Source organism: Chroicocephalus ridibundus, chromosome 6 (genome assembly GCF_963924245.1).
Source record: "Chroicocephalus ridibundus chromosome 6, bChrRid1.1, whole genome shotgun sequence".
NCBI classification, from domain to species: Eukaryota; Metazoa; Chordata; class Aves; order Charadriiformes; family Laridae; genus Chroicocephalus; species Chroicocephalus ridibundus.
This window is the reverse complement of record NC_086289.1, coordinates 46,947,517-46,971,925: the sequence shown is the minus strand read 5'-3', so window position 1 is coordinate 46,971,925 and position 24,409 is coordinate 46,947,517. Positions and strand designations below refer to the sequence as shown.

General features: G+C 43.2%; 3 protein-coding genes across 3 annotated transcripts; 1 reads left to right on the top strand and 2 right to left on the bottom strand.

Annotated features, from left to right (window-relative positions):
* Window positions 1-13,932: 13,932 nt before the first annotated feature.
* On the bottom strand, window positions 13,933-17,692 carry NCBP2 (nuclear cap binding protein subunit 2). Its single transcript, XM_063339619.1, has 4 exons — window positions 17,562-17,692; window positions 17,261-17,442; window positions 16,315-16,453; window positions 13,933-15,723 (listed from the first exon to the last, which is right to left on the bottom strand). Exons 1-4 carry the CDS (start codon window positions 17,640-17,642, stop codon window positions 15,652-15,654), a joined length of 474 nt encoding a protein of 157 aa, XP_063195689.1. The 5' UTR covers window positions 17,643-17,692; the 3' UTR covers window positions 13,933-15,651.
* A 199-nt stretch (window positions 17,693-17,891) lies between these two features.
* NCBP2AS2 (NCBP2 antisense 2 (head to head)) lies at window positions 17,892-18,708 on the top strand. The gene has a single exon (XM_063338663.1). It carries the CDS (start codon window positions 17,929-17,931, stop codon window positions 18,202-18,204), a length of 276 nt encoding a protein of 91 aa, XP_063194733.1. The 5' UTR covers window positions 17,892-17,928; the 3' UTR covers window positions 18,205-18,708.
* A 111-nt stretch (window positions 18,709-18,819) lies between these two features.
* On the bottom strand, window positions 18,820-24,322 carry PIGZ (phosphatidylinositol glycan anchor biosynthesis class Z). The gene is made up of 2 exons (XM_063338662.1): window positions 23,282-24,322; window positions 18,820-22,797 (listed from the first exon to the last, which is right to left on the bottom strand). Exons 1-2 carry the CDS (start codon window positions 23,490-23,492, stop codon window positions 21,236-21,238), a joined length of 1,773 nt encoding a protein of 590 aa, XP_063194732.1. The 5' UTR covers window positions 23,493-24,322; the 3' UTR covers window positions 18,820-21,235.
* Between the last annotated feature and the right edge of the window lie 87 nt (window positions 24,323-24,409).

The following is a 24,409-nucleotide window of genomic DNA, read 5'->3' as shown; positions in this document are numbered from 1 at the left end:
ATTATCCTAATTTAATCCAGAGCAGAAGGCAGAGCATTAGAACTTATACAGCCTGAATGCTAAACAGAATGAAAACAGATAGGGGATTCATACAAACGCACCTTCATCCACCCATTCATTGCCTTAACGGCAACAGTAGCAAGGAAAAGTTCACATCACATACTTCTAAAATGATGATAGCTGTGATATGCTCTTGTGAATTTCCTCAAAACCCACCATGGATCTGCCCTGTCACTGAAAACTAGTTTGGATCCAAGGTCACTGCTAATCCAATCTGAACTCAGTGCTGAAGTTTATAATCACTATTAGTTTTAAAGACCAACATTTGATACAAACTATAAACTACCCTGCATTTAAAGTTCTCGCACTCACTACAGTAGCATTTCTCAAACTATTCTGAGAGTCCTGGTACTTCCTGGTGCCCCACATGTGCCTACTGTTATGAGCGGAAGAATCATAAACAGCCATAAAGACTAAGCCTGGTGATAAATGATTAACTGTTTCTTTCATGAGAAGCTGTAAAGAATTATCCCCTCCCAATCAATTTTCTGTACAGGTAATGCGGGTCTGATTGGGTCAGAGTGACTGAGAGTGATAAATAGCCACTCTGGGCAGCTTCCTCACGCAGCTGCAGAAAATGTGTTTGGCATTTATTAATGCTGTTTAGAGCTTGGCTAATATGTGACACGCTCTGCAGAAAGATGGGGAAAAACCTTATGTCAACACAGAACCTGGCTAATCTCCCTGCCATTGCTGGAAGCTCTGAACAGAAGACTTCCGCTGCCCGTTGATGCTCCTGGAATTAGCACTCTTTCTGGCAGGTTCCCAGCTGATGCACTCAAAACAGCCCATGAAATGCATCTTACAGAGAAAACGGTTCTCCCAAGAAAATCTCCAAATTCGGACCTGTCAAAAAACTAAGTTCTCCTTTTTTGTCTCTTCTCTGTGGAGGGAAATAGAAAAGCAAGGTCCAATTCAAAACGACATTTTCATTTACATGCATAAGAAAAAGAAAGGAACACATCCACTGGCCCACTCCGATTAGCCCAGTAGCACTCAGATTAAACTAGTCCTCACACACGACTGATAAGTGTATGGTTTTGATCAGTGGTGAAACTGAACCCATGTGTGAAAGTAGCATATACCGGGAAAAAGACATGTCATTCTGTTTTGCAAAAGAAGTAGGGGGAAGGGTAAACAACATTACTAAAAATAGCACAGGATACAAGCAGAACATACAGGCCACAGCCACACATGTCACAAAGGCCAGAAAAATAAATTACTCAGAATAGACAACATTTTGGCTAATTTTAACTGAGTATTAACTGGAAAAAGGGAAACACCACACCCATTTTTTAAAAGGGTAGAAAGGAGGACCCTGGGAACTACCAACCTGTCAGCCTCTTCTCTGCGCCTGGGAAGATCATGGAACAGATCCACCTACAAGCTATGCTAAGGCACATGGAGGACAGGGAGGTGATTTGAGACAGCCAGCACAGCTGCACCAAGGGCAAGTCCTGCCTGACCAACCTTGTGACTTTCTATGATGGAGTGACTACATCAGTGGACAAGGGAAGAGCTATGGATGTCGTCTATCCAGACTTCTGTAAAGCCTTTGATATGGTCCCCCACAACATCTTTCTCTCTAAACTGGGAGATATGGATTTGATGGGTCAATGACTCAATGTCCAGATGGAGATTGGTAATGAGTGGTGTCCCTCAGGGGTCCGTGTTGGGACCAGTACTGTTTTTATCTTCATCAGTGACATACAGAGTGGTATTGAGTACACCCTCAGCAAGTTTGTGGACAACACAAAGCTGAATGGTGCAGCTGGCATGCCTGAGGGATGGGATGCCATCCAGAGGGACTTGGACAAGCTCGAGAAATTGGCCCATGTGAACCTCATGAGGTTCAACAAGGACAAGTGCAGGGTCCTGCATCTGGGTAGGGGAAACTCCCAGTATCAACAGAGGCTGGGGGATGAAGGGATTGAGAACAGCCCTGCTGGGAAGGATTTGGGGGTACTGGTGGAAGAGAAGCTGGACATGAGCCAACAACATGCGCTCACAGCCCAGAACGACAACAATATCCTGGGCAGGCCAAGGGAGATGATTCCGCCCCTCTGTTTCACCCTGAGGACACCCCACCCTGGAGTCCTGTGTCCAGCTCTGGGGCCCTCAGCACAGGAAAGACATGGACCTGTTGGAGCGGGTCCAGACGAGAGCCAGAGAAATGATCAGAGGGCCGGGGCACCTCTCCTACGAGGACAGGCTGAGAGGTTGGGGTTGTTCAGCCTGGAGAAGAGAAAGCTCCAGGGAGACCTTATAGCAGCCTTTCGGTACTTAAAGGAGGCCTACAGGAAAGATGGGGACAAACTTTTAAGCAGGGCCTGTTCCGGTAGGTCAGGGGGTAATTGTTTTAAACTAAAAGAGAGTAGACTTAGACTAGATATAAGGAAGACATTTTTTACAATGAGGGTGGTGAAACACTGGAACAGGTTGCCCAGAGGAGTCCTAGATGCCTCACCCCTGGAAACATTCAAGGTCAGGTTGGACGAGGCTCAGAGCAACCTCATCTATTTGAAGATGTCCCTGCTTATTGCAGGTGGGTTGGACTAGATGGCCTTTAAAGGTGCCTTCCTACCCAAACTATTCCATGATTCTGTGATTAACAACCACCCAGGGACTATCCTGACCATAACTGCATTATGTGGGAAGATATCACAGGCCTTACACCAACTGCAAGCTGAATTGTTGATACTCAGCACCGTTTATCACTATGAAGGCTCTTTGCAGGACTGCAGGCAACCAAACACACAATTACAAATACTGTTGAGGGGTAGATCACGGCACTCAGCAGCTCAGTGTTAGGGTTACCCCAGTTGACTTAAAACTGTGACTCTGAGGCAGGATATGACACATATTTGGTACCTCTGAAAACCACAAAGTCAAATCACAGCAAGGCAGTAATACGTAGCTTTTCTGTGCCTTCTCCACAGATGGCACTCCTTAGCACCTCTGGTCAAATTACACAGATCCAAAGAAAAGCAGCAATTAAACATGATATATCATCCATGCAGCTTGGAACATAAACCAAAGAATATATGCGAGAAATTTAATTTAAGCAGGAAAGGACATTCTGCTAGCAAGTAAGCTGTTAGAGACACTAAAAGAAAACATGGAGAGGAAGCAAAAGTTCAGCAACAAGTCGCAATGCTTCAAATTTCAGCATTGCTTTCAAAAAGACCATCAAAAATCCATATGCAAAACTGATTGATAACATATTTTCAAAGATGCCATTGTAGTTATTTGGAACCAGTTCCTCAGTTATGAAATAGTTCTTACAGAAAACCAGGAGAGACACAGGAAAATAAATAAAAACATACTATATGCATGATGGATGTACATTTTGATGTTTGTAAAATGTGGGCTTTTTCAACAATTCCAAAGAAAAATTTCCAGTGTTCTCCAAACTGAATCTTCTTGCTTTCTAAAACCAAATAAATGCATAAAGGAACAGTAAATGTTTGATACAAATAGAATTCACCTCACAAACAATCTGTGGTTTTGATTTTTCTTTAATTTCTTTAATTGCACAGCTTAAGCTGAGTCTTTACTGTGAACACTATAAGCCTACACTGCAGTTCTGCATATAAGAATATTTTTAACCATAATCATGTTTATGAAAAAAAAGCCATGAAAAAACAGGGAAGTAACTCTGCAGCCCTGACATACCTGGGAATTTTGTCAAGAATGGAGGACTCTAGCAAAGAAATACCATCAATGCGTATTGACAGCAAGGAAGGCCAGGGGTGTCCTGGGTTGAATTAGGCAGAGCAGTGCCAGTGGGTCAAGGGAGGTGGTCCTTCCCCTCCACTCAGCCCTGGTGAGGCCAAATCTGGAGAGCAGGGTTCAGCGCCGGTCTTCCCAGTACAAGAGACAGGGACACACTGGAGTGAGTTCAATGCAGGGCCATAAAGATGATTGAGAGACTGGAGCACGCGTCATCCAAGGAGAGGCTGAGAGAGCTGGGACTGTTCACCCTGCAGAAATGAAGGTTCAGGGGGATCTTATCTATGGGTATAAATACCTGATGTGAGAGTTTACAGAAGACAGAGACAGGCTCTTCTCAGTAGTGCTCGGTGGCAGGACAAGAGGTGACGAGCACAAATTAAAGCACATGAAACTCCATGTGAACACAAGACGAGACTTTTTTTACTGTGCAGGTGCCCAAACACTAGAACAGGTTACCCAGAGATGTTGTGGAGTCTCCATCCTTGGAGGTGTTCAAAATTTGACTAGACGCAACTCTGGGCAGCCTGCTTTAAGCGACCTTGCTTTGAGCAGGGGGTTGAATTGGATGGTCTCAAGTGGTGCCATCCAGCCTCAACTGTTCTGTGATCCTGTGAGATCAATCTCTGCTTGATGCAGGTCAACCAAGGACTGACATGAACAATTTCAGCGTTCCCTATTTGATTTATATTGCTCCTTTAATTAGATAAATAGAAAAGGATCATTCTGTTTTCTTGGTTAAGAATCACATCAAAAAGCTACTATCTTTCTCATATTAAACTATTGTTTAGCTAAATACGTTCAAACAGTCAATTCATTTCTGTGCTCCAAAACTCAAAAGGAATTAAAGAACTGACGAAGTGTTTTAAAGACAACGTACTTTCCACAAGCCAGGTCTCACAGGAGTGATATCGGAGATACCAGATCACTCACAGAGGAAATGTCCCTTCAGATTACAAAGGCCTGACAAAGGCAGCGTTATACACATTCTTAATTCTTTAACGTATAAAGCAGATAACTCACACACAAAACCAATGAAGTACAGTAAGACCCAACAGCTGTGTGAGAGTTAAACACGTGCTTCTGGGGAAGATATTTCCAAGTTTGCTCAAAGTTCTCAAGCAGCTGCTGACACATAGTGGTAATTCAGAGAAGGAAACTTTTGTTCTTAATGATCCAGGCTCAACTCCCTCAAAAACCATGCTAGAAATTAAACCTATGGTTACAACTCAGCCTGTTCTGAACTCTGCTTTGCTGAGATATGCCTCAGTACGCTTCCTGGCACTTCTCATTTTTGCAAAGACAGATGTGGGCTGTGCAGTGGAGCAGGGTGCCTCTGTGCTCCCCACTGCACCCGGAACAGCTGCATTACAGCTGCATAGTCTTTTACCACAAGAGGAGAGGAAACAGCCGAATGCCGCTTTCAAGAATGGGATTGCATCCCTATCTTTTACAGGAAAGATGCTAGGCTACTTGCAGTAAACTATGCAACCACAGAAAAATAGAGAATTTGCTATAAATAAATGAATATATACAGCTTAGCCAAGAAATACAGAAATATTGCAAAACATGTAAAACTTTTTCTTCAAACCTTTTTAAACAAAGCACCCCAGTTTCTTGGCAAACACTGAAGTTTTTCCTTTCTGCATTTAAGAGAAGACCTAAGATGCTTAACTCTGGAGTTCTTCAAGGAAAGTATGAATCACATTGCTTTAATATAAAATCAACTCCCAATTTCCTGGCTTCATGGGGAAAAATCAAATATTCATGTTTCTCTTTAATACATGGATAAATTAAGCCATAAGAACCAGCATAAAGACTGTAATGGAAAAAAAAAAAAACAAAAAGGGACACGGTTCAGGACTAATAGCTGTCATCCCTGCAGATCCCTGTGCTGCTGCTGACATGAGAGAGTGAGGCCACGGAGTACAGCTCAGTGTCACAACGATCAATCAGTTTATGCCCAGAAGCGATACAGCTCAGAGCATCTCTGTTCCTACCAGAGTTAGTCCATAATCTAATCAGTCTGGTACAAAAATCAAGAGATGCTAGTGAATTTTAAAAATGACAAACAGAACTCAAAAGACAAATGTGCTGTGATGCAGCATTGACATCACTGTTGACATGTATGTTTCATCATTACTCATCAGCATGGTCCTTTCTCTGCCATTGCAAACGTGCAACATTCTCAGATTATGAAACTGTAAATACAGTGGTAGATGCAAAGAGCCTGCTTTTCACTGATATTTTCATGTTCCTGTTCATAGGATGCGTGCCCATAAAGATATTAATCTCACATATGTAAAGTTTTAGAACTTCAAGTGTTCAACACACTTGGCAGAAATATTCTAATGTCAAGGTTTATGGTACATTTAAATCCAGAAAGTGAGAATCTTTTCTCTTAAAAAAATATCCTTCGCATATGACAGTAGATACTCTGCTCACCCACTCTCTCCTAGGTAATGGCACCAAGGTCTGTGAATTCATTCTTCATCTACCCTGGAGTAAATGAAAGGAAAAGCAGGTCCTTGTGGTATATTCAACTAACGAGTTCAGGCCTATTGAAATCAACAGTTATTTCACTCAAAAACTTAACTATGAATATGGCAAAGAACATTGGAATTTCAATGAGGGTTTGTTGTTTTTCACATAGCTTCTATTAATTCTTCAATGACTTTTTTAAATGTGCCCAGAAATTGAATGAATATAGGGTTCAAAAGGGAATGTTCATTTTATACAGACTTTCAGAAAATTATTCTTACATTTTTCTCCACAAATGGAAATGCTGTTCATGACCTGAAGGCTTTCATTAAGGATCATAAATAGAACATTTCCTATTCGAGTGGAACTAAAATTCCTAATGACACAATGATGTTTTATACTTTCCCTCTTTCAATATGTACTGTTGAATCATGTCTGAAAAGCAACAATATAATCCTTATAAATGTGAAATAACTTTCCTCCATTTAAAAGGAAAGCTGAATAGAAAAATGATGCTTTATTTCTAGCTTTTGTCACCACTATTCCTTGGCAGTTTCAGTCTCTCACATCTCTACTGTAAGTTATACTGTCACTGACAGCAGTTGTTGCAACAACATATTCAGCAATAAAAATTGTTTAGAAATAATGAATTCTTTTTAAAGATTCTTAATACAAAATGAATTTGTATTATATGCTTTCTAAATTAGAAAATCCGTTACACCTACGAACTTAAAAAAATAAAAGAAATTCAAACTTGCTTTTTAAAAAGCCCTATTATACTGTACTTACACTGGACTTTGTTCAAGTATCTGTGAAATCTTGAAGAAGATAATTTCCTAGGATTGTAATGATATGCAGCTGAGAGAGAACTTCATTGTTAAATTGCATAGCCCAGTATAAACACCTGAAACAGTGAAAAAGTAATTATTGAGAGGCAATTCTGCATTTTATGTACACTAAAATAGTCACTTCAAATTTATTAAAACCTAAAATACCAAAACCTGAAAGGTTCCAGTACCCTCACATTAACTTCAACCCAGACTAAACTCTGTGTGGTTGTATCTTTACACCCATAGAGCATATGAAATTCTCCTAAATGTAAGAGCTGTAGTGAAACTTTCTTCCTGAACAAAGTAGGCGCCTGCCATAGCCATTAAAAAAGGAAAATCATAAGCTTTGTCATAGTGCCACGAGTGCAGGGAAAAGCACCCTGACCCTCTACACAGAAGGCAGTCACAGTACAGCGCCCTGTGTGCTCTGAAGCCTTTACCAGACTTACTTATCACTGATCATCCTGCAACGGGTGGGATGGACACCTCCTTCTGCAAATATCCAGTGAAAATACGCTGTCTCCAGTGCTGCCCACCAAACTCTACAGTCTGAGAGTCCATCACAATCCTGAGCACCTCAAAGCTTTGGTACTTCAAGCATACAGCTTTGTATGTTGTGCTTTCTCTCCTCTCAGGACAGCTCTGAGTCTGGGAATAGTTAATTACCTTCATATTTGTCTGAAGTTGGAGCCCTGGCTCATTCTTTCCTAGAAAGAGATTAAAATTATTTAGTTGTCAGTTCTATTCATCTCCATATTGACAACAAATTTGTTGTGCCTGCTGAGGCGTGCACCATTCATGAAGTACTCCAGCCTGTGAAGTACTCGGCTCAACCGAGAAAACAATTCACAGAGCACAACGAGAAACAGCACCGCTCATTCACGTACATCAAAGTGATTTTGTTTTCTCATAGGGAATGAATCAGTCATAACAAACTCAGTCTCACCTCAGTTTTAGTTCAATTAAGTATCTTTAGGGGAAAATACATGATCAAACACAGAAACAACACCGTATCTGGGGACTGTTGACGGACACCATGTATTTATTCAGGCTACTGGGCCTCTTTTAATGTTTTATTAACTTTGCATTGGTGACGATTTTGTGTCTAGAATCCGAATTACTGGATTAGCACAAATCAGCTGGAATCTTCCCTAGATTTGCACATCCTGCCAGCTTTCCGCCCTCTTCTGAAGCAAGGTCTCCTTCTCTGTCAAACTCTGTAGACAAGTAATATTTCTTGGCCCTCATGGCCTTGGATTCTGAGAAGAATACTGTCCTGATACTAATTTTGGACACTTACCCTGAGGGATTTTGAATCTCTCCTACCAAAAATCTGTGGTTACTTTCTGTGACACCGTTTTGCTCACCTTGCCTGGCTCTCTTTGAGATACAACTCAGGAGTCAATACTGCTCCCACACGACCTTTCTAGAACTCTCCTGGCATGTTAGCATTATTCGTGTTTAGTTTATAGAGAAATAAGTTAGATAAAATTAATGGAAGTACTTTAGTACTATGCACACATATCTCACTGAACTCAACAGGAAACAAAACTAAGTTCCCGACAGGACTGCATTCTATAAAACAATTCATCAAAAATTCCACCTTAACTCAAGGTGTGTGTGCAAGATCTGAGTAACTTACAAAGTCTCTGATGAGTTTCCCTCTGGCAAACTCAGACAAAACCAAACACCTTCTCCTTACAGTTGTGCAGGATGGAGGATTGCAAGGTCGCTGCTTGAACACTTTTTCAACCTAATATGTAGATTTCAAAGAGAAAATTCAGCTGGGAATTCAAAAGCAGAAGTGCAGAGGCTCTGGGACATTCCTGGATTTAATGGGAAAAAGTCCTTTACAGTTCCTGGAAACATATTTCCGCTCTTACTGGAGTAAATTCAGAAAAAAATTGGGGAAAAAAACCCTACGAAAAACAAACCACAAACCAGTCCTTTGCCAGCATGCACAATCATGGTTACTACATACAGAACCTGTCAGTTCTGCAGTGCTTAGTGTTACAAGGCATGCTACCTCTCAGCAACCTTAAAGCACACCTACGTCTGTTGCTTCAGGGTATATTAGAAGATAATCAGTCACTAGTCACTTTTGTTTCAAGTGGAATGCTAATATGAAGAAATTGAGACACTGCCATTAGCTGTGTGGTGCAATGAGATGCTTTCAGAACACATCGTTCCAGAAGAACCACTCGACTGAGCTGACTGCGAGGGCTTGCAGAGCACACTCATCTGCAAGCGAGACACGGCTTCTCATGACATCTTGTGGCAGCGTGACAAGCCGACAGGGGTTTTGTTTCCACAAGTAATTTATGATGTTGCAAAACAGTCATATTACAGAAAACCAAACACACAACAAAATGCACCAACTTAAAATCAAATTAAGATGAACAGACTAGCAACAAGTTTTTAAGTCAGAAAAACTACCTATAAAAGATTTAAAGACACAAAGTATAGAATAATAAGAGCATTATTTTAAAGTAATAAAATCAAGTCAGAAAACTGAAATGAGTTCAGTTTGAAGCAATCCAAACTGCATGTGAGCTACAGATTTAAAGACAGGTATGTATTATTAATACTGTATTCTTAGCTATTCTAATTAGAAAATCAGAATCTCCTTTTCAAATTGTGGCTTGCAGGGATAGATTAGGTACAGAAGGGAAAAGCTGCATTGTCCAGAAACTTAATTACAATTAGGATAATTTATGCTGATTTTATGTTGCATGTAACTGAAGAAATATCAAACCAGCAAATTTTATTTCCCATTTGTTTTCAAATTGTGTTCTGAGAAAAAAATTTTTAATTATACGTGAAATAACATAAATTGTGGCTCAATACTGTCCTAATTGAAAAACACGAGTCCTAGAGGAATCAATAAATGGCCCACCTTGAAAAGGGAATCAGAAGTACCTCTAATTAAATAAAATTAAACCCAACAAAATTACTTAAGATAGTGTCTTATTTTCAAAAATATACTCATCCTCAAGGCCCTCAAGAAAGTTGTTTTCCCAATCATTAACTGAGTAATGCCTAATTCCCAGTACTTTTTGATGGAAGGTATTTCAGTTTCTCTCTATGCAACTTGGCGTCTGAAATCCTGACTCAGCCCCTCATACAGCCCCTGGAACAGTGGTAGATTTTCCTGTCAGGGCACAAGCAACTGGTTTTGTGTAGACTTTGTTTGAGGATAACAGAACAAAACCAAACCAGGTTTTACATAGTAAGAGATGAGCACTGGAGAACAAAGAGAAAGCTCCTGGGAGGAACATTTCACCAGAACTGCTGCTCTTCCTGAACAGTCAAGAAAGGGTTTTCAAAAGAAAACATCTGCTGTAGCACCTTCAAGGCAATAAAATCCTACACGAGGAATAACTCTCATTTGGCCTTCGAATGTGAAAAAAAAGAATTAAAAACTACATTTCATTCAGGTCACGCACTCTTAGATTACTGCTTCTGCCAAATTTAGCCACAGCACAAAGGTGCAGTGAGCAACCAAGATCTCTATTCTGCAGAGGGATTCATGTGAAAAGCCATTCCATGCAGTCCTGTTGCCATTGAGAAGCACCCTCTGGAAATCCAGGCAAATCTTCTTCTGGGAAGAAAATGAAAGAGGAAAGATTTAAACATAGTCTTTACTCAACTGTCCCCTAGCTGTAAAATGGCACAGCAGTACCATCAGACTAGTTGAAGACATAAGCAAGGATGCCTGCAACTGCACTGGAAGGTATTAATATGAAGCAAATAACATCAGTCCTGCATGGAGAAGATTCATTCCACTAGATCCCTACTTTGTTACAATACTATGTAATACTATCATAACATACTATGTTATTATTATTTTGTAAAAACATTTTAAAAGATTCGATCTATATCCTGCAAGCATTGCAGCAACCATCTTCGCCATGTCAGAATATAAAAGTATACTAATTTTGTAGCCACTAGAGGGAGCCATCCGGCATTTTACTTGTGCGGCTCCTCAAGTATTTGAAACTCAAATTTCATGGCTCTGCTAAAGGGAAAGATTATTTGTTTCAGATCTAAACATACTAACTAGTAAGTGTTGCAAAGAAGAGTCTGGCTACCTATTTATCTTTTTTTTTTTCCCCTCAATTCTGTAAAGAACCCTAATAGACATTCAAATAACCTTCAGGTAGAAAATAATAACCTTAGAGAATATTACCTCACTGAAGCAAAGTACGTCTTTGTCTTCGAAAGCAGGCTGAAAAGCAGAGTGGCAGGAAGATAATTTTCATAAACTGTGGAAACCGCACACAAGAATGGATTTCTCCTGCTTTTGGAAAGCAGTTTCTGAAGGTCAGCAAACTTTCTTCTTCATGTGACTTCGTCTTCAACTGACAGGGATGTAATATAACCTTTCTACATTTGCGGTACAGACATTGAAGTTATATGGTCTTAACGTACAAATACTGTATCTTTATGGATTCTCCATAGATAGATCATTTTCCCAGAAATTAGAACGGAACATGGAAGACTCTGCTCAATCCTGACCCACAATGTGCTATAGAAACTAAAACGTGAAGCATTAAGAAAGTAGGACCTGCAGAAGAACTCTCTGGGTCAAGCTTAGAGTAAATTATATATGTAGATGATAATGAAAGACTTTTGTGATCTGTTTTCTCTCAAATTCTGCTTTCTAGAACTGATCATGACTAGTTATGCCTATAATGGTACACTATACCAGGAACTTCAGATGCCTGAAGTGCACAGTCCTAACTTCGTGTGTACATATCCCTTATGGACTGTACAAGGCTCTACGACAGACAAGATCATGAAAAAGAGATGAAGCAGTAACAGAGATAACACCTGCCAGTCACAAGCTGGGACTCAACACTGGTCTTAGTCAGACAAGGGCAGGGAGGCCTCCTCCCCTGAGCCATGAGAAACATTTACACCATCTAGTTATCCCAAAAGGGCGAGCAGAGGAGTTGTGTGCATTACTACAGAGCAGCTCTGAGTATATGTAATCCCTTGGGCAAACTCTTATTTGCATAGGAACAGGCAGGAAACATACGAAAGCAGACAACTAATAAATTAGGCCATTGCTTCCCAAACATGATAGACATTTTGAAGCCCAGGACACCTCTCTCTGCAGTCTTCACCAATTTTTTGGTACTTCGCCTGTAGACATATCAGGCCCTACGCTAACCTAAAAGTATCAAATATACTCAGATAGCAGCAGAAATCCCAGAGACCGCAAAGCAAAATGTCCACTCCAATTCTTCATTTATATGCTGTAGCGTAAGGAACAACTTGTGCTTTAGAAACTCAAATGGACAACAGTTTATTAGATGTGCAGTCCCTGTGGCCTGCTTTCTTTTGACTAGTATTATCTTTGACTGTACAGATGAAAGCCTCTGTACAAACCCTGTCAATTTTAGTAGAGTTCTTTATCAATTTTTATCTTCACAAGCAGCCTAATCGGACAAGATATGGAAGATCAGGTGCTGGATATTAGCTTAAATACCTTAATCATTTTGTCTTTCAGAATCATCTATGTAGAAAGAACACCTGCGTAGCAAGAACACATTAACATCAATGGTGGTTGCACTCGCATCAACCTAAGCGGGAACTTTGCTGCTGCACAGGGTAGTAACCTGACTAATATAAGAGCACCTTGAAACTAGCCCACAGGGGTACACTGGTAACTGGGATTATTTTGTCAGTCATTAAAAATGAAGGTCTTTAATGCTCCAATTTACACTCCACAGATTTCGCACTGTACAAAGCATACACTGATAGAAAGACTCAAACGCTGTGAATACAAACCTTATTTGCAGCTCTGGGTGCCAAAGAGAGGCATGTATATCAACCCACCATGAGCACGCACGAGTGTGAGGGAGAGGATGAAGCTCTTGCTGCCTTGATTTGTAACAGCCTCTCTTCCATGAAGGCACATCTAAGCTTCCACCCATATTCTTACAATTCCATAAAAGTACCTAATTATGATGAACAAGTATTTAGAAGAGCTAATATAGAGCTTAAACTTCTATGGTAGAACTGGCATGTCAAAAAAACCACAAGAGATACTAAACTTCCAAGAGAACCTTATCACGATGAATTGGCATGTAAGAGAGCTAAAACAGCCCCCCAGTGAAGTTTTAAAGACTTAATTCAGTTACTTTTGTAAAGCACTAACTTCAGCAGAGCCATGTCTGATTTTGATTAGGGAAGGCAAAAATCAAACCATGTTCAAGCAACCTCCTCTATATGCACTTCTGAGATACTAAGACTTCACATAATGCATCATGTGCTTTTAAATCCCACTTTGATTGAAACCTCTCTCAAAATAGAAAATCTCACTTTAAAACAAAACCTTTCCATACACATTGCACCTATCCAGCAAAAGACAGTGACAGCAGGCCAGGGTTCAAGTGAAAAAAAAAAAAACAAAAAAAACCAAACAACTTATCTTCACATCCATTTCATTTGAGAATGACTGTCTTGCAGCACTTACAATAAAAAGAAAAAAAATATATATTTAAAGCTCATTTTTATAAGCAAGTGCACTTTGAAAACTACTTGTTACACACCAAGGACTTTCACATCCACTTCAATATCAGTAAATAATTCAATTTCTGTTCTGTAATCCAAAAAGTACCAGAATTAAGAGCATTTAACCAAATGTCTTTCAGCATACAGTTAAATACTGATCAAGCCTGAAAGTCCAGTTAAAGGGAAGGAATATTCACTCTCTCCATTCTAAAAGACACTAGAACAAAGGATGTGGAAAAGAGTCTTAAATATAGCTCCTTTCTCTCACCGATTCTGTTAAAAAAAAATAAAAAGACCCACAACCCAATCCATTTTAATGTTGTAGCTTTATTTGAAAATGACTTTGATTTTTGGTAACACAATTTTTTATACAAAATTGATACAATGAAAAAAACTTCAGAGGTTTCCTAGAGCAGATTACAGGCTGTAAACTCATAATTAAATGTACTATATATAAAAAGGTAACTTTGTTCAAAGTCTTGTTTGCACACCAGCACCAAGTGATCCTGAAAATCTAGTTTTACTTTATGTGCCAAAAAAAACGAAGCCCACCCAACACCTTGCTTCCTAATTAAGCGAAGGCTCATAGTAGTTGTTCCACCTCACTGTATTTCCAGTTTGTGACAAAGCATACACCAGAAGCACAACGAGATTTCCAACAATATTTTCAGTGAGTAAACATCAACTTTTACATACCTGGTACTTTATAAAGTTTTTTAAGGAGTCACGGACAACTAGGTATTTGGGCAATATTTTATGAATTACCATTTCCAAAGAACTCAGAGGTCCATTAAAAAAAATAAATCCAAAGCCCTGCAACAGTTCCTTTTAAACTATTTCATTTCAGCAGATCAATTTCACAGATCTTAGCATCACTTATTATTTTTATCCCTATACGTGCAGTACATCAAAATCCCACCATATAAATTAGCAGCATTAATAAGATCCAACGGGCGTGAGGGGAATCTACACAGTCCTGCAATTCTTCTACCTTTCTTACCACATGCTCAGTAGAAACTAAGGCTCCTCCCAAGACCCAGCTTTTTTTTATTTTTAGCTTTGTCTGAAATCAGGTTTCTCAAATAGAAAATCTAGTTTGAAAAAAAAAAAAAATTCTCATTATACATACAATTCTTCAAACGGCCCATTTTTGGGGCTTACTGTAAAGCTTGGCTTCATCCCACCCTTGTAGGCACAGGAAAGATATTGTTCCTCAAATATTAAGGCTGTAGAGAGCTACGAGACGGGAGCAAAATACTACTACTCCAACCGTGAAAATAACTGCTACTACAATCCTTACACTTGCTGTTCTCCGTACCCCACAAAGCAAAATGGTTCTGAACCATACAATGTCGTGCAATAACATTATACTTTGTAGAAGATCACAAGGGTCTGTTCTGCTCTGCCAGGCTTGCTTCTCACTTTATGATTTTTGGGCTCAATCTGACTTGTCTTATTGTGGCCACTCACGTAGCTGTGCTAGGAACAGCCTCAGTGTAAAAGTACAGTAATCCAGAAACCCCAGAAAATCTGCAATTACGTTTTCCCTAGAAACTTAAAAATTTCCCTAGAAATCCCACTTCCTTTTTGGGTTCTTTGACTTTTTCTTTCATCTCTGAAATATACACTAATCCTCCTAAATCACCACTCTCCACCCTGTGATACCAATGTAAACTAAACCCAGTGACAGAATAATCAAGTCTTGCCAGTGAAAAAAAGCACCATAGTGTTGAAACTTTGTTCCTTTTAGTAGAGTTACAGCAGCATTTAGAGACCAAAGTCTCACTCCTACTATTGCTTAAAACCTCGCTCCCAAGTCCTCTATATTAATGTACCCTGCAATGCTTTGAATCTGGGTATTAAAACAGAAGAGATATTGAACATACTATGTGATCACAGGAACATGGATAGTAGTTTCTGTGAAATTCTGGCTACGTAAATTTGTATGCAACAGACCTACTTTGTGCCTCATGACATTTACAATGCAGATTTAGTTCTCCTGTGAGGCTGATGAGTCATTCACTATTCACTGGCATTGAACAGTTTTGCCATAGCCACCTCTTCCAGCATCATAGTCTTGCCGATATTCATCTCGGACCTTATGAAGGAGGGAAAAAGGGAAGCCCAGTAAAGACAGCGAAAAACAATTTCTCAAAAACTATCACACCATCAGAATATAGTCAAACTGAGTTCATAACATGTAAGTGGCCTCAAAGAGCTGGCTGACAAAACAGAAGGCAAAGTGCATCATGCAGAAGCCCAGAACACAGCATAAACTAACTTCCTTTTAATAACGTCCAAGGGGACTCTTCAAACAAGACAATGTGAGGATGGCTAGCCTCATGCTTCAGCAGTAAAAGCATCTGTTATCTTCCCAGCTTCAGGTAAGCTAAGTGCTGTCCTTTGTGTTCTTAACAGCCTTATATTTTCTGGGCTTATTTATAAGCATTATCTGCTTAAAAAGGTAAGTCACTGAAAGTACTGTCAGTGAAACATATGAAAAAGTTACTTATTCTTAGCAGATAACAACATCATTGATAAGATGTCTTACAGATTAATGTACAGTGGTATCTTATATAATAACTCTTAAATTGCTATTTCTGAAGTTGTTCTGAGTGTGTTCATTCAAAAAGCAATTCATTTGGCAAAGTCACCAGTCCCTTAATAACTAGGCTGTACAACAACGTACCTGGCCCCCTGATCTTCCACGACCATACTGTCTACCCTCCTTAAATCCTGCATCCCAGTCTGTCCTTATGATCCTGTCATCAAGTCTGGTTCCATTGATGTATCGCATTGCATTTTCAGCATCTCCTCTTGCATAATACCTTAAGAATAGGTTAGTGAAAAAAACCCCTAGGCTTCTATTTTCAACACATGGAAAAAAGAACAATATCAAATGGGATACAAAACCAAGTATTTGCTTGAATCACGTTCCTGCTTGATTCCTTCTAAAAGCAACCGTTTCCAAGAAGCTATGTGAGCTAAGAAAACTGCTAGTGAAGCAGAGTAACATGCAGGAATGAAAGCATATTAAAAACGCATCTATTAGATCAAGTTCTTTAACCACGCTCACCCTTAAAAGCATAAAGCTCTATTACTAAAGAAAGAATGAGAAGCCCCATGCATGCTCCATTCATGCTGCAAATTTTCACCATTTTGGTGTGTTTGCTGGAACCAGAAACCATGACTTTCAAAGAGATTTGCATGTAATGAGGTCAACATGTGACAGGGACGCAAGATACCAACAGAAACTTTACGTGTATGCTTGTATGAAAAGAAACATCTCTTTACTCGGGCACCGAGAATACGCTTTTACTGCGGAGACCAACTATCTAAAAAGTGTCTGGCTTAAAGCATCAGAGTGAAAGCAATCCTCACTCGACGTGCAGTCGAGTTGCCCTCTCTCGCCCAGGGCTCCCACAGACACTTTAGCAACCGAATAATTTTATCCTCGGATAATTTTCCCGTGACTCAGAGCCTGCATTTCAGCTCACCCACGCCCTGACCGCTCCTGCCCACCGCTGCGGCAGCCTGCGGGCGGCACAACCAGCCGCCGCCCTAGCGCAGGGTCCGCTCCCCCCGCCCAGCTCCACGGCCCGCGGCGCCGCCGGCCCGGGCTCGCTGAAGGATACTCCACGAAGCAGAAGCCGCATGCGGTTTTCTTCACTTTGTCCAGCCCCATGATGACCTTCTTGATGTCGCCGCTCTTGCCGAAGAGCTCGTGGATCTGCTCCTCCGTGGTGTAGAAGGAGAGGTTCCCCACGTACAGCGTACAGCTCTTCCTCAGCAGCCGCTCCTGGTCGTATCGCGTCCCCTGAGCCGCAACGACAGCGTTACCCTCACGGCGGGCCCGCAACCGGGTCTGGGCCCGGACATAGCCCAGGCAAACCCCGCGGCCCCCGTCACCAGCAGCAGCGGCGGCACCCCGCTCACCCGAAAGTGCTGGTCCCGGTATTGACTGAGATCCGCGTAGGAATCACTGCGCAGGATGCTCAGCGTCCCGCCGGCAGACATGGCGGCAGGACCGTCCCTCAGCGCCTTCCCGCCCCTCAGCACGTCGCCGGGCGGGCAGCCAATGGCGAAGCGGGACGAAGCTCTCGCGAGAGCAGGCGGGGCACGGACAGGCACCGCCCCGCCCCCTTGCGCCCGCTCTCGCGAGAACAGCAACGGCCACGGCCCCCCCTTGCACTAGCTCTCGCGAGAGCGGGCGCAGGGTGGCGCTGAGGTGAGCGCTGTTCTCGCGAGAGTTGGAGCAGGATGGTGCTGAAGGGGTCGCTGTTCTCGCGAGAGTTGGCGCAGGATGGTGCTGAGGCGGGTGCTCTTCGCTCTCCTCAGCAACCCGCGGCTGATCGAGAAACTCTCCGAGTCGCGGCCCATCCGCGCCGCCGCCCGCCTGACCGCCGCCGCCATCACCCGCGGGCAGCTCAGCGCCCGCCAGGCGACGCGGAGTTTTGCCCCGCGTTTGCTCCGCCTGCGCGACACCTTCCTCAGAGAGCTCAAGGACGGAGCCCGGGCGAAGGGCTGGCCCGGGCCCCGAGGGCCCGGTCGAGGCGGCCGACCCGGAGGAGGGCCCTGATCGCCGCGACGAGAGGGAGGTAGCTGCGGAGCCGCGGCAGGCGCAGGATGCCGCCAAGGAGAAGGAAACGGCCACCGCTTCCCTGCGCCGAGCGCAGGAGGACGAGTGCGTTAGAACCGGCGGGTGAACGGGCCCCGAGGCCTCGGTGACGGGCTGCTGGTGACAGCCGGACCCTATCAGCCTCTCCTGAACCGGGCACGGTGCACTGCCGTTGGGACCCCAGCGTTACCCCCCGGCCTACGTAATGCAGAACGTGAGCTGTGGACTGACACTGTTTTTCCATAGCGTATAGCCATGAGTGGTTCCTGAGTCCAGGCATGAAAACGTGAAGCATGCTGCTTATTGGTATGATGGACTTTCATTTCATAGTCAGTTTACACTTTCCACCGTACTCAAGAACATGCAGAAGGCAGACTCACATTAAACATCATCCAGAATACTGTCAAGATCATCAGTTTAAGTGCTTGATAAGAAACTCGAAATAAAAACAAATGTCTCACTGGAGTTCCTTTAACAATGTCTGTCTATACAACAGTAGTGTTCTACATTTGATACAATTTTGATACAGAAAGAGCTCTAAATGTTGATGATGATGTTGATGGATAGGATAATAATCCATTTTACAGGTAGGTAAAAGAGATTCAGTAGCACACCTCAAGTCTATGGTAGCAAGAAGGGTTGGGGGAAAAAATGACCAATAGAGCTATCCTAACTATAAGTATGGAAAAAGATGTATCCATCATATGTAGTGCACTGCACTGGGGTGGTTTACTTAAGTTGCTGTATCTAACAACATATGAGACAAGTAGTAGTTAAGCTTCCTTCATAGCATATTTCACTGTTTAGTCCAGCTGACTAGGTGCTTGGTAACTGGGAAGGATGATTTCCATTCTTTGTATCACCCCAGGTGAAAAGAACCTTGCAAATGATCTGAGATACAGTTTCTGGCATTGCTGATAAAATTACACTTCCCACCAACAAAGACTTAGGTGTGCATGGATGGAAAAACTGCATCTATGATGTAAATGATAAAAGGTCTAGCTGGCAAGACAAAAGCAGTGTATTTTCAGTCTGAGTTAGCATTTGTAGTCCAGGTTCTCTATCACAGGTTACCTGGCTAGCAGTAGAGCTGTCATTGTGCCATCAGAATGGTGCTCCATTGCATCCTTGAAGAGTTTCAGGATCTACCCCGCTGAGATTGCCAGAGGTGATAAGTTTTATGAAAATAATTTTCAAAATGTAAGCTGTTTAAGAAAGCTAAAAATAGTAAGCAGGACATGGAGTACCAGCTCTGGCACACGGCTGTCATCCCAATGTAAGAGAACAAAAAGGAAATTAACTTGGAGAATACACTTGGTGTCATGATGCTTTCATAACTCCTTTCACTATTTTGTGAGTCATCAGTACATACATACATGCACCCCTGTCTTCCCCTACCTCCCCCCAAAACATACACCTTTAATTTACAGGCTTGTCAGTAATGAGGGATGTGAGATGAACATGTAGGGGAGACTTAACACAAAATGTTTTACAAGAGAGCAAGAACTATGTTACTTAAAAATCTAGCTCATGTGTATAATTTGGAAGATAGAGGCAAATCCTACACACAGGGAATTTTCCTAGCATCCCTCTAGAGCCTGGCATCAACCTATATTGTCTCTGTTAAAAAACTGGCTCATAAGACCTTACATAAAGCTGTGCGGATGAAGAACTGCAAAAAGCATTGCTGCCTTTGTGAGCAGAAAGAACTCAAGTGTTGGATTCATTTCATAGAGAGAGGCTTGACCTACACTGTATGTGCCAAATTAGTATCTCCGTCTGTGTCGCAATGTTTTGGATCCAGAAATTCATGCAGGCAAAACCGAAAATGGTTAGTTGGGTTATACTATTAAGCATATGCATCATTCTCAGCTGAAGCTCAGGATTATTTGTATCCTGCTTTAAAATCGGACTCTTCTCCATTTGAGAGCCAGGATGTGACCTGTCATTCTCACCAAGCTGATTTAACTGGGAGCCATTACTGAAGGGGAGGGGGGCGCAGGGGATGCGGCTCCTCCCTCGGATCCTCACACGCTTCCCTGCAGCAGAACTGGTGGATCTCTGACCCTGCGGTAAGCCAGTTTGGAGATACATCTGGTCAAACACACACAAAGCATCAAATCCCTGTGAGTTACCCATTTTCTGTCTGCAGGGCCTGCGCTGCACCGTTGCCAGTGCGGGAGCCACGACAGAGCGATGGAAGCTGTGAGACGCACAGCAGGAGCACGCAAGGGAAGGGCTGCCCCGTTTGCACGGCTCAACAACAGACGGGCTTAACGCTGTCAAAATGCAGCACTCTCAAGCTGCTGTATGTAATACATATGTAGTGTGTCCACAAGAATGGAAGTGTAGCAAGGAAACGCTAAGCAGGCAAAGCTTGGATTTTAGGATTTAGCACAAGTACTTATGCTGAAGTATCTTCCATGTACTAAATCAGATCCTGTCAGATCAACGCCAGGGATTTTTCAAGACAGAACCAGCCAAGACAATATTACAGCGCTGGTGCCTATACAGGATGCTCTGAATTTTTAAGAGCACAAAAATACAACCTTATTGAGTCAGACCATCTTTCGTCTAGTCCTGTAACTGCTCTCCAGCAGCTGAGTTTATGCCTATTACCAGCAAAAAACACACAATGCACAAACCCTCTGTCAGAGATTATAAGAACCTTCAAAAATAAATCTTACACAGAAAGAGCTAAGCTTGAATCTGTTTTGGTGGACTCTGATTTCATCCTCTCTCATCAGAAAAATTAACACAAGTTCATATGAAACACCACAGGGGCTGAATAACTCAAATTTTAAGCAGGTTCTATCCAGAACTGGCTATATTGATGAGTGTTAAGTTTATGAAGAAAGGGAATAAAGAGACTCAGGGCAAGTCCCAGTGCCACCGCTTGTGCTGAAGATGGGTCTGTGAAGAGGAAGGTCTTGCAGCACACTTGGGCAGCGCCCCAGTGAAGTGAAAAACTACAACATTGTTCTCCTAGAATCTAAAGGCTCTGCTGATCTCTGTCTAGCTGAAGGATGTATAGTCCTAACTGGCTTCTCCAATTTCCACTGAATAGGAAGGGTAGTTGTGGTGGGTCTTCCATTGATAAGTGTGGAAATATCAAAGTCTCATTCTTGAACGAGACACCACATTTTGTAATCGTGGCTCTGACTGTACCAGGGATTATAACAAAAACATGACAGTTGTTGCAGGTAAAATTGTTTGCTCGCTGCCCTACTATCCGGCAGAGGGTTTCTTCTCCAGACCCAGCCATATCAATGACTTCTATATGTGTGTCTCGCTCCTTGATATTAAGCAGAGACCTAGGAGGCATGTAGGTGTGAGCGAAGAGTAGAGTGTAGTGTCTGGGATCGTTTGAGGGCTCCGGAGAATGAGTGAGTTGCTCCAGGTGAAACAAACATGGTATCAGTCCTCCCTGGTGTAAGCACCCAAACAGCAAAGCCCCGAGAACATTGAAAATAGTAATAACGTGTTTCCACTTCACAGCTCTATTCTGTGACGTGCTGAACAGGACCAATGGCAAGATGAGAGGAATGAGAAACCGAGGTTCCTGGTGACTGAATAGGGAGAGAAATGCCAAAGGAACAAAATAGAACAGCAGTAACGTTGGATTGCCCTCAGAATGCACTAACAGCCCAGATGACCCATGGTAATACGATTTGACTCGTATTAATTGATGGATATATTTCTTCAACATTTTAAAACCAGCACTAATGGCCAGAATATGTAAGATCCCAAAGAGCATTATGCCATTGACTGTAAAATGTGTAACTCTTGGGTGACTTCCATGCAGTGCAAGATTATGAGGATTAAGATTATAGCTGAGGAAATTGAAAGGGGTTACTATCATTTTCTCATGTAATTGACCTATTACATCAAGTAGGCTGCTGTTCTTAATGCTGTAGAGGTTGTCTAAGCCCACGGAGGTAAAGTAGAAGGTGTCGGCTGTTATGAAAACAACAGCAGTAAAACAGGCACATAGGACAAGCTTCAAAAAGTGGTTTATGACAGTTTTAATGCCCTTTTCAGAGTCAACAATTAAACCTGCCCAGTAAAGCAGGGGCATTAGAGCAAATGCCAAAAAGGTTGGCCTGTTGAAAAACCCGGCAGTCGTTACAATACCTATGAGAGGGCTGCTTGTCAGCTCTGCTACGCTGCCACCAGCCTTTCTTGAGGAAACCAGCACCATCAGAAGAGCAAAGAGAAGTCCTTCGAGTGTGTTGGTGAACGTTCTTGTATAAAATACCAGAGTGACATAGGATCCGGCAAGAAGTACCAGCGCTTTCCATGGATCCGCCTCCCAGAAAGGAGCTAATCGATAAACGCTATAGTCGAGTATGAAAGAAAAGATGGTAAAGAGAAGGCGAGGTGACACGAGAAGGGTGTAGCTGTTGATGCAACTTGAACACATGTCCAGCTGCTGCAAAGACTTGATCACCCAGTAGGTAACTCCAGATGTCATTAATGGGAAAACAACTGTTCTGCAAGGAGAGCTGGAAAGGAACTCCCAAGGGTAATAGACCTGTAGGTTTAAAATGTCACCTATAAAGAAAAAAAAAAAAACCCATACATACATAATGTGTTTTATTCAGTTGGGATATATTTTATTCATTAGGGATGCAACTTAGCACGAGAAGTATCATGACGCAAAGCAGTCGCTAAACTTTTGAGACTACTGTCATGGTTGACATTTTTAGGAGTGTACCATTAATCCTTACACACCTTCAAGAAAAAAACCCCAAGCAGCGGTCTGTTAGGGTGAGCGTTCCCGGCAGGGCTCGGCAGGGACAGCGGGAGCAGCCGCAGCCCCGCTCCGGCCCTCCTGCAGAATCGCTCTGCAGCAAAACGCGGGGGGCGAAGCGGCCGTTCGGTTCCGTTTGGGGCGCAGGTGCCCACCCGTGACCCGCAGCCCGGGAGGCGGCCGCCGCTCCGCACGGCGGTACGCGGTGCGCCCGTGTCCCCGCGCCGCCGGGGAAAGCGCGCCCCCGGGGTGTCTCCGCCGGGCCCGCCCCTCCCGCCGCCTTACCTGCCATCACCTCGGGCGACTGGAAGAACTCGTCGGGGTGCAGGTAGCCGGCCTGCGGCAGCAGGCACCAGCCGGCCCGCAGCGCGGCCAGCAGCGCCCACAGCCCCCGGGCCCACATGGCGGCACCGGCACCGCCGCCCGACCGGCCCCCGCCCCGCCAGGGGGCGCAACACCGCCGGCCCGCGCGCCGCAGCCCCGCGCGCAAGCGCATGCGCAGCCCTGGGCAGCGCGCAAGGGCCGCACTCGACACAGCCTGAGCTTCGGTCGCTTCACGACCGACCCGAGGGCGGGAGCGGCGCAGGGGTACGGAGAGCGGCAGCCACCGGCCGTGGGGGGCACTCGGTGCCCGCCCTTCTCTCGGGCGACGGCAGTTACCAGCCCCTGCCAGCGGGACGCAGCTCTTAGCGTCCGTTCTGCAGCAAAAATGCCACCCCTGCCCCCTCGTCACTGTACGGCTGAGCAAATTGGAGAATGGTTTCTTTTTTTAAGCAGCGTTTCTGTAGTTTTTTATTCACAAAGATAATCCGCTACAGGAGAAAAATGAAACAATTATGCAATTCCTGCCTACAAGCAAAGTCATTCCATGAAAGAAGAGAGGTGGTGAATCCGCACATTCACGCAAGCGCTGCAAGAAAAGAAGGAGGAGGCAGGCTGCCGCAGGGGGCCTGTAAGGAACGGAGCAATGCCTGGTAGTGACGACACAGACTCACAAAAACAACGGACTCCGAGATCTAGCTCTATATCCTATTTAAAAAGCCACTCTGCAAGCTAGAAACGATCCAAATGTGGCAGAAACACACACACTAAACACCTGGAGTATCTATCTAATACATCAGCTGTGTTTGGCCGATAAAATCTAACACAACATATTGAAAGGCATACAGACAGAAAGCCATGGCCCAGGGGCTTCAACTAAATGGCCAGAGCTGTCGTGGATCCCTGGCTGACAGGAGCAGAGCTCAGACCCAAAGGCTTCAATCCTCAACCTGTGGGTTTGGGCGTTGCTGCACTGTGTCACTGCTTTGCTACTGCAGACACAGCTCCAAAATCTAAAATGAAATAGCTGGGGGCCATATTTTCTCTCTTTCCCACTTAAACCCAGATAACCTTGGAGCAAATTAAACAGAT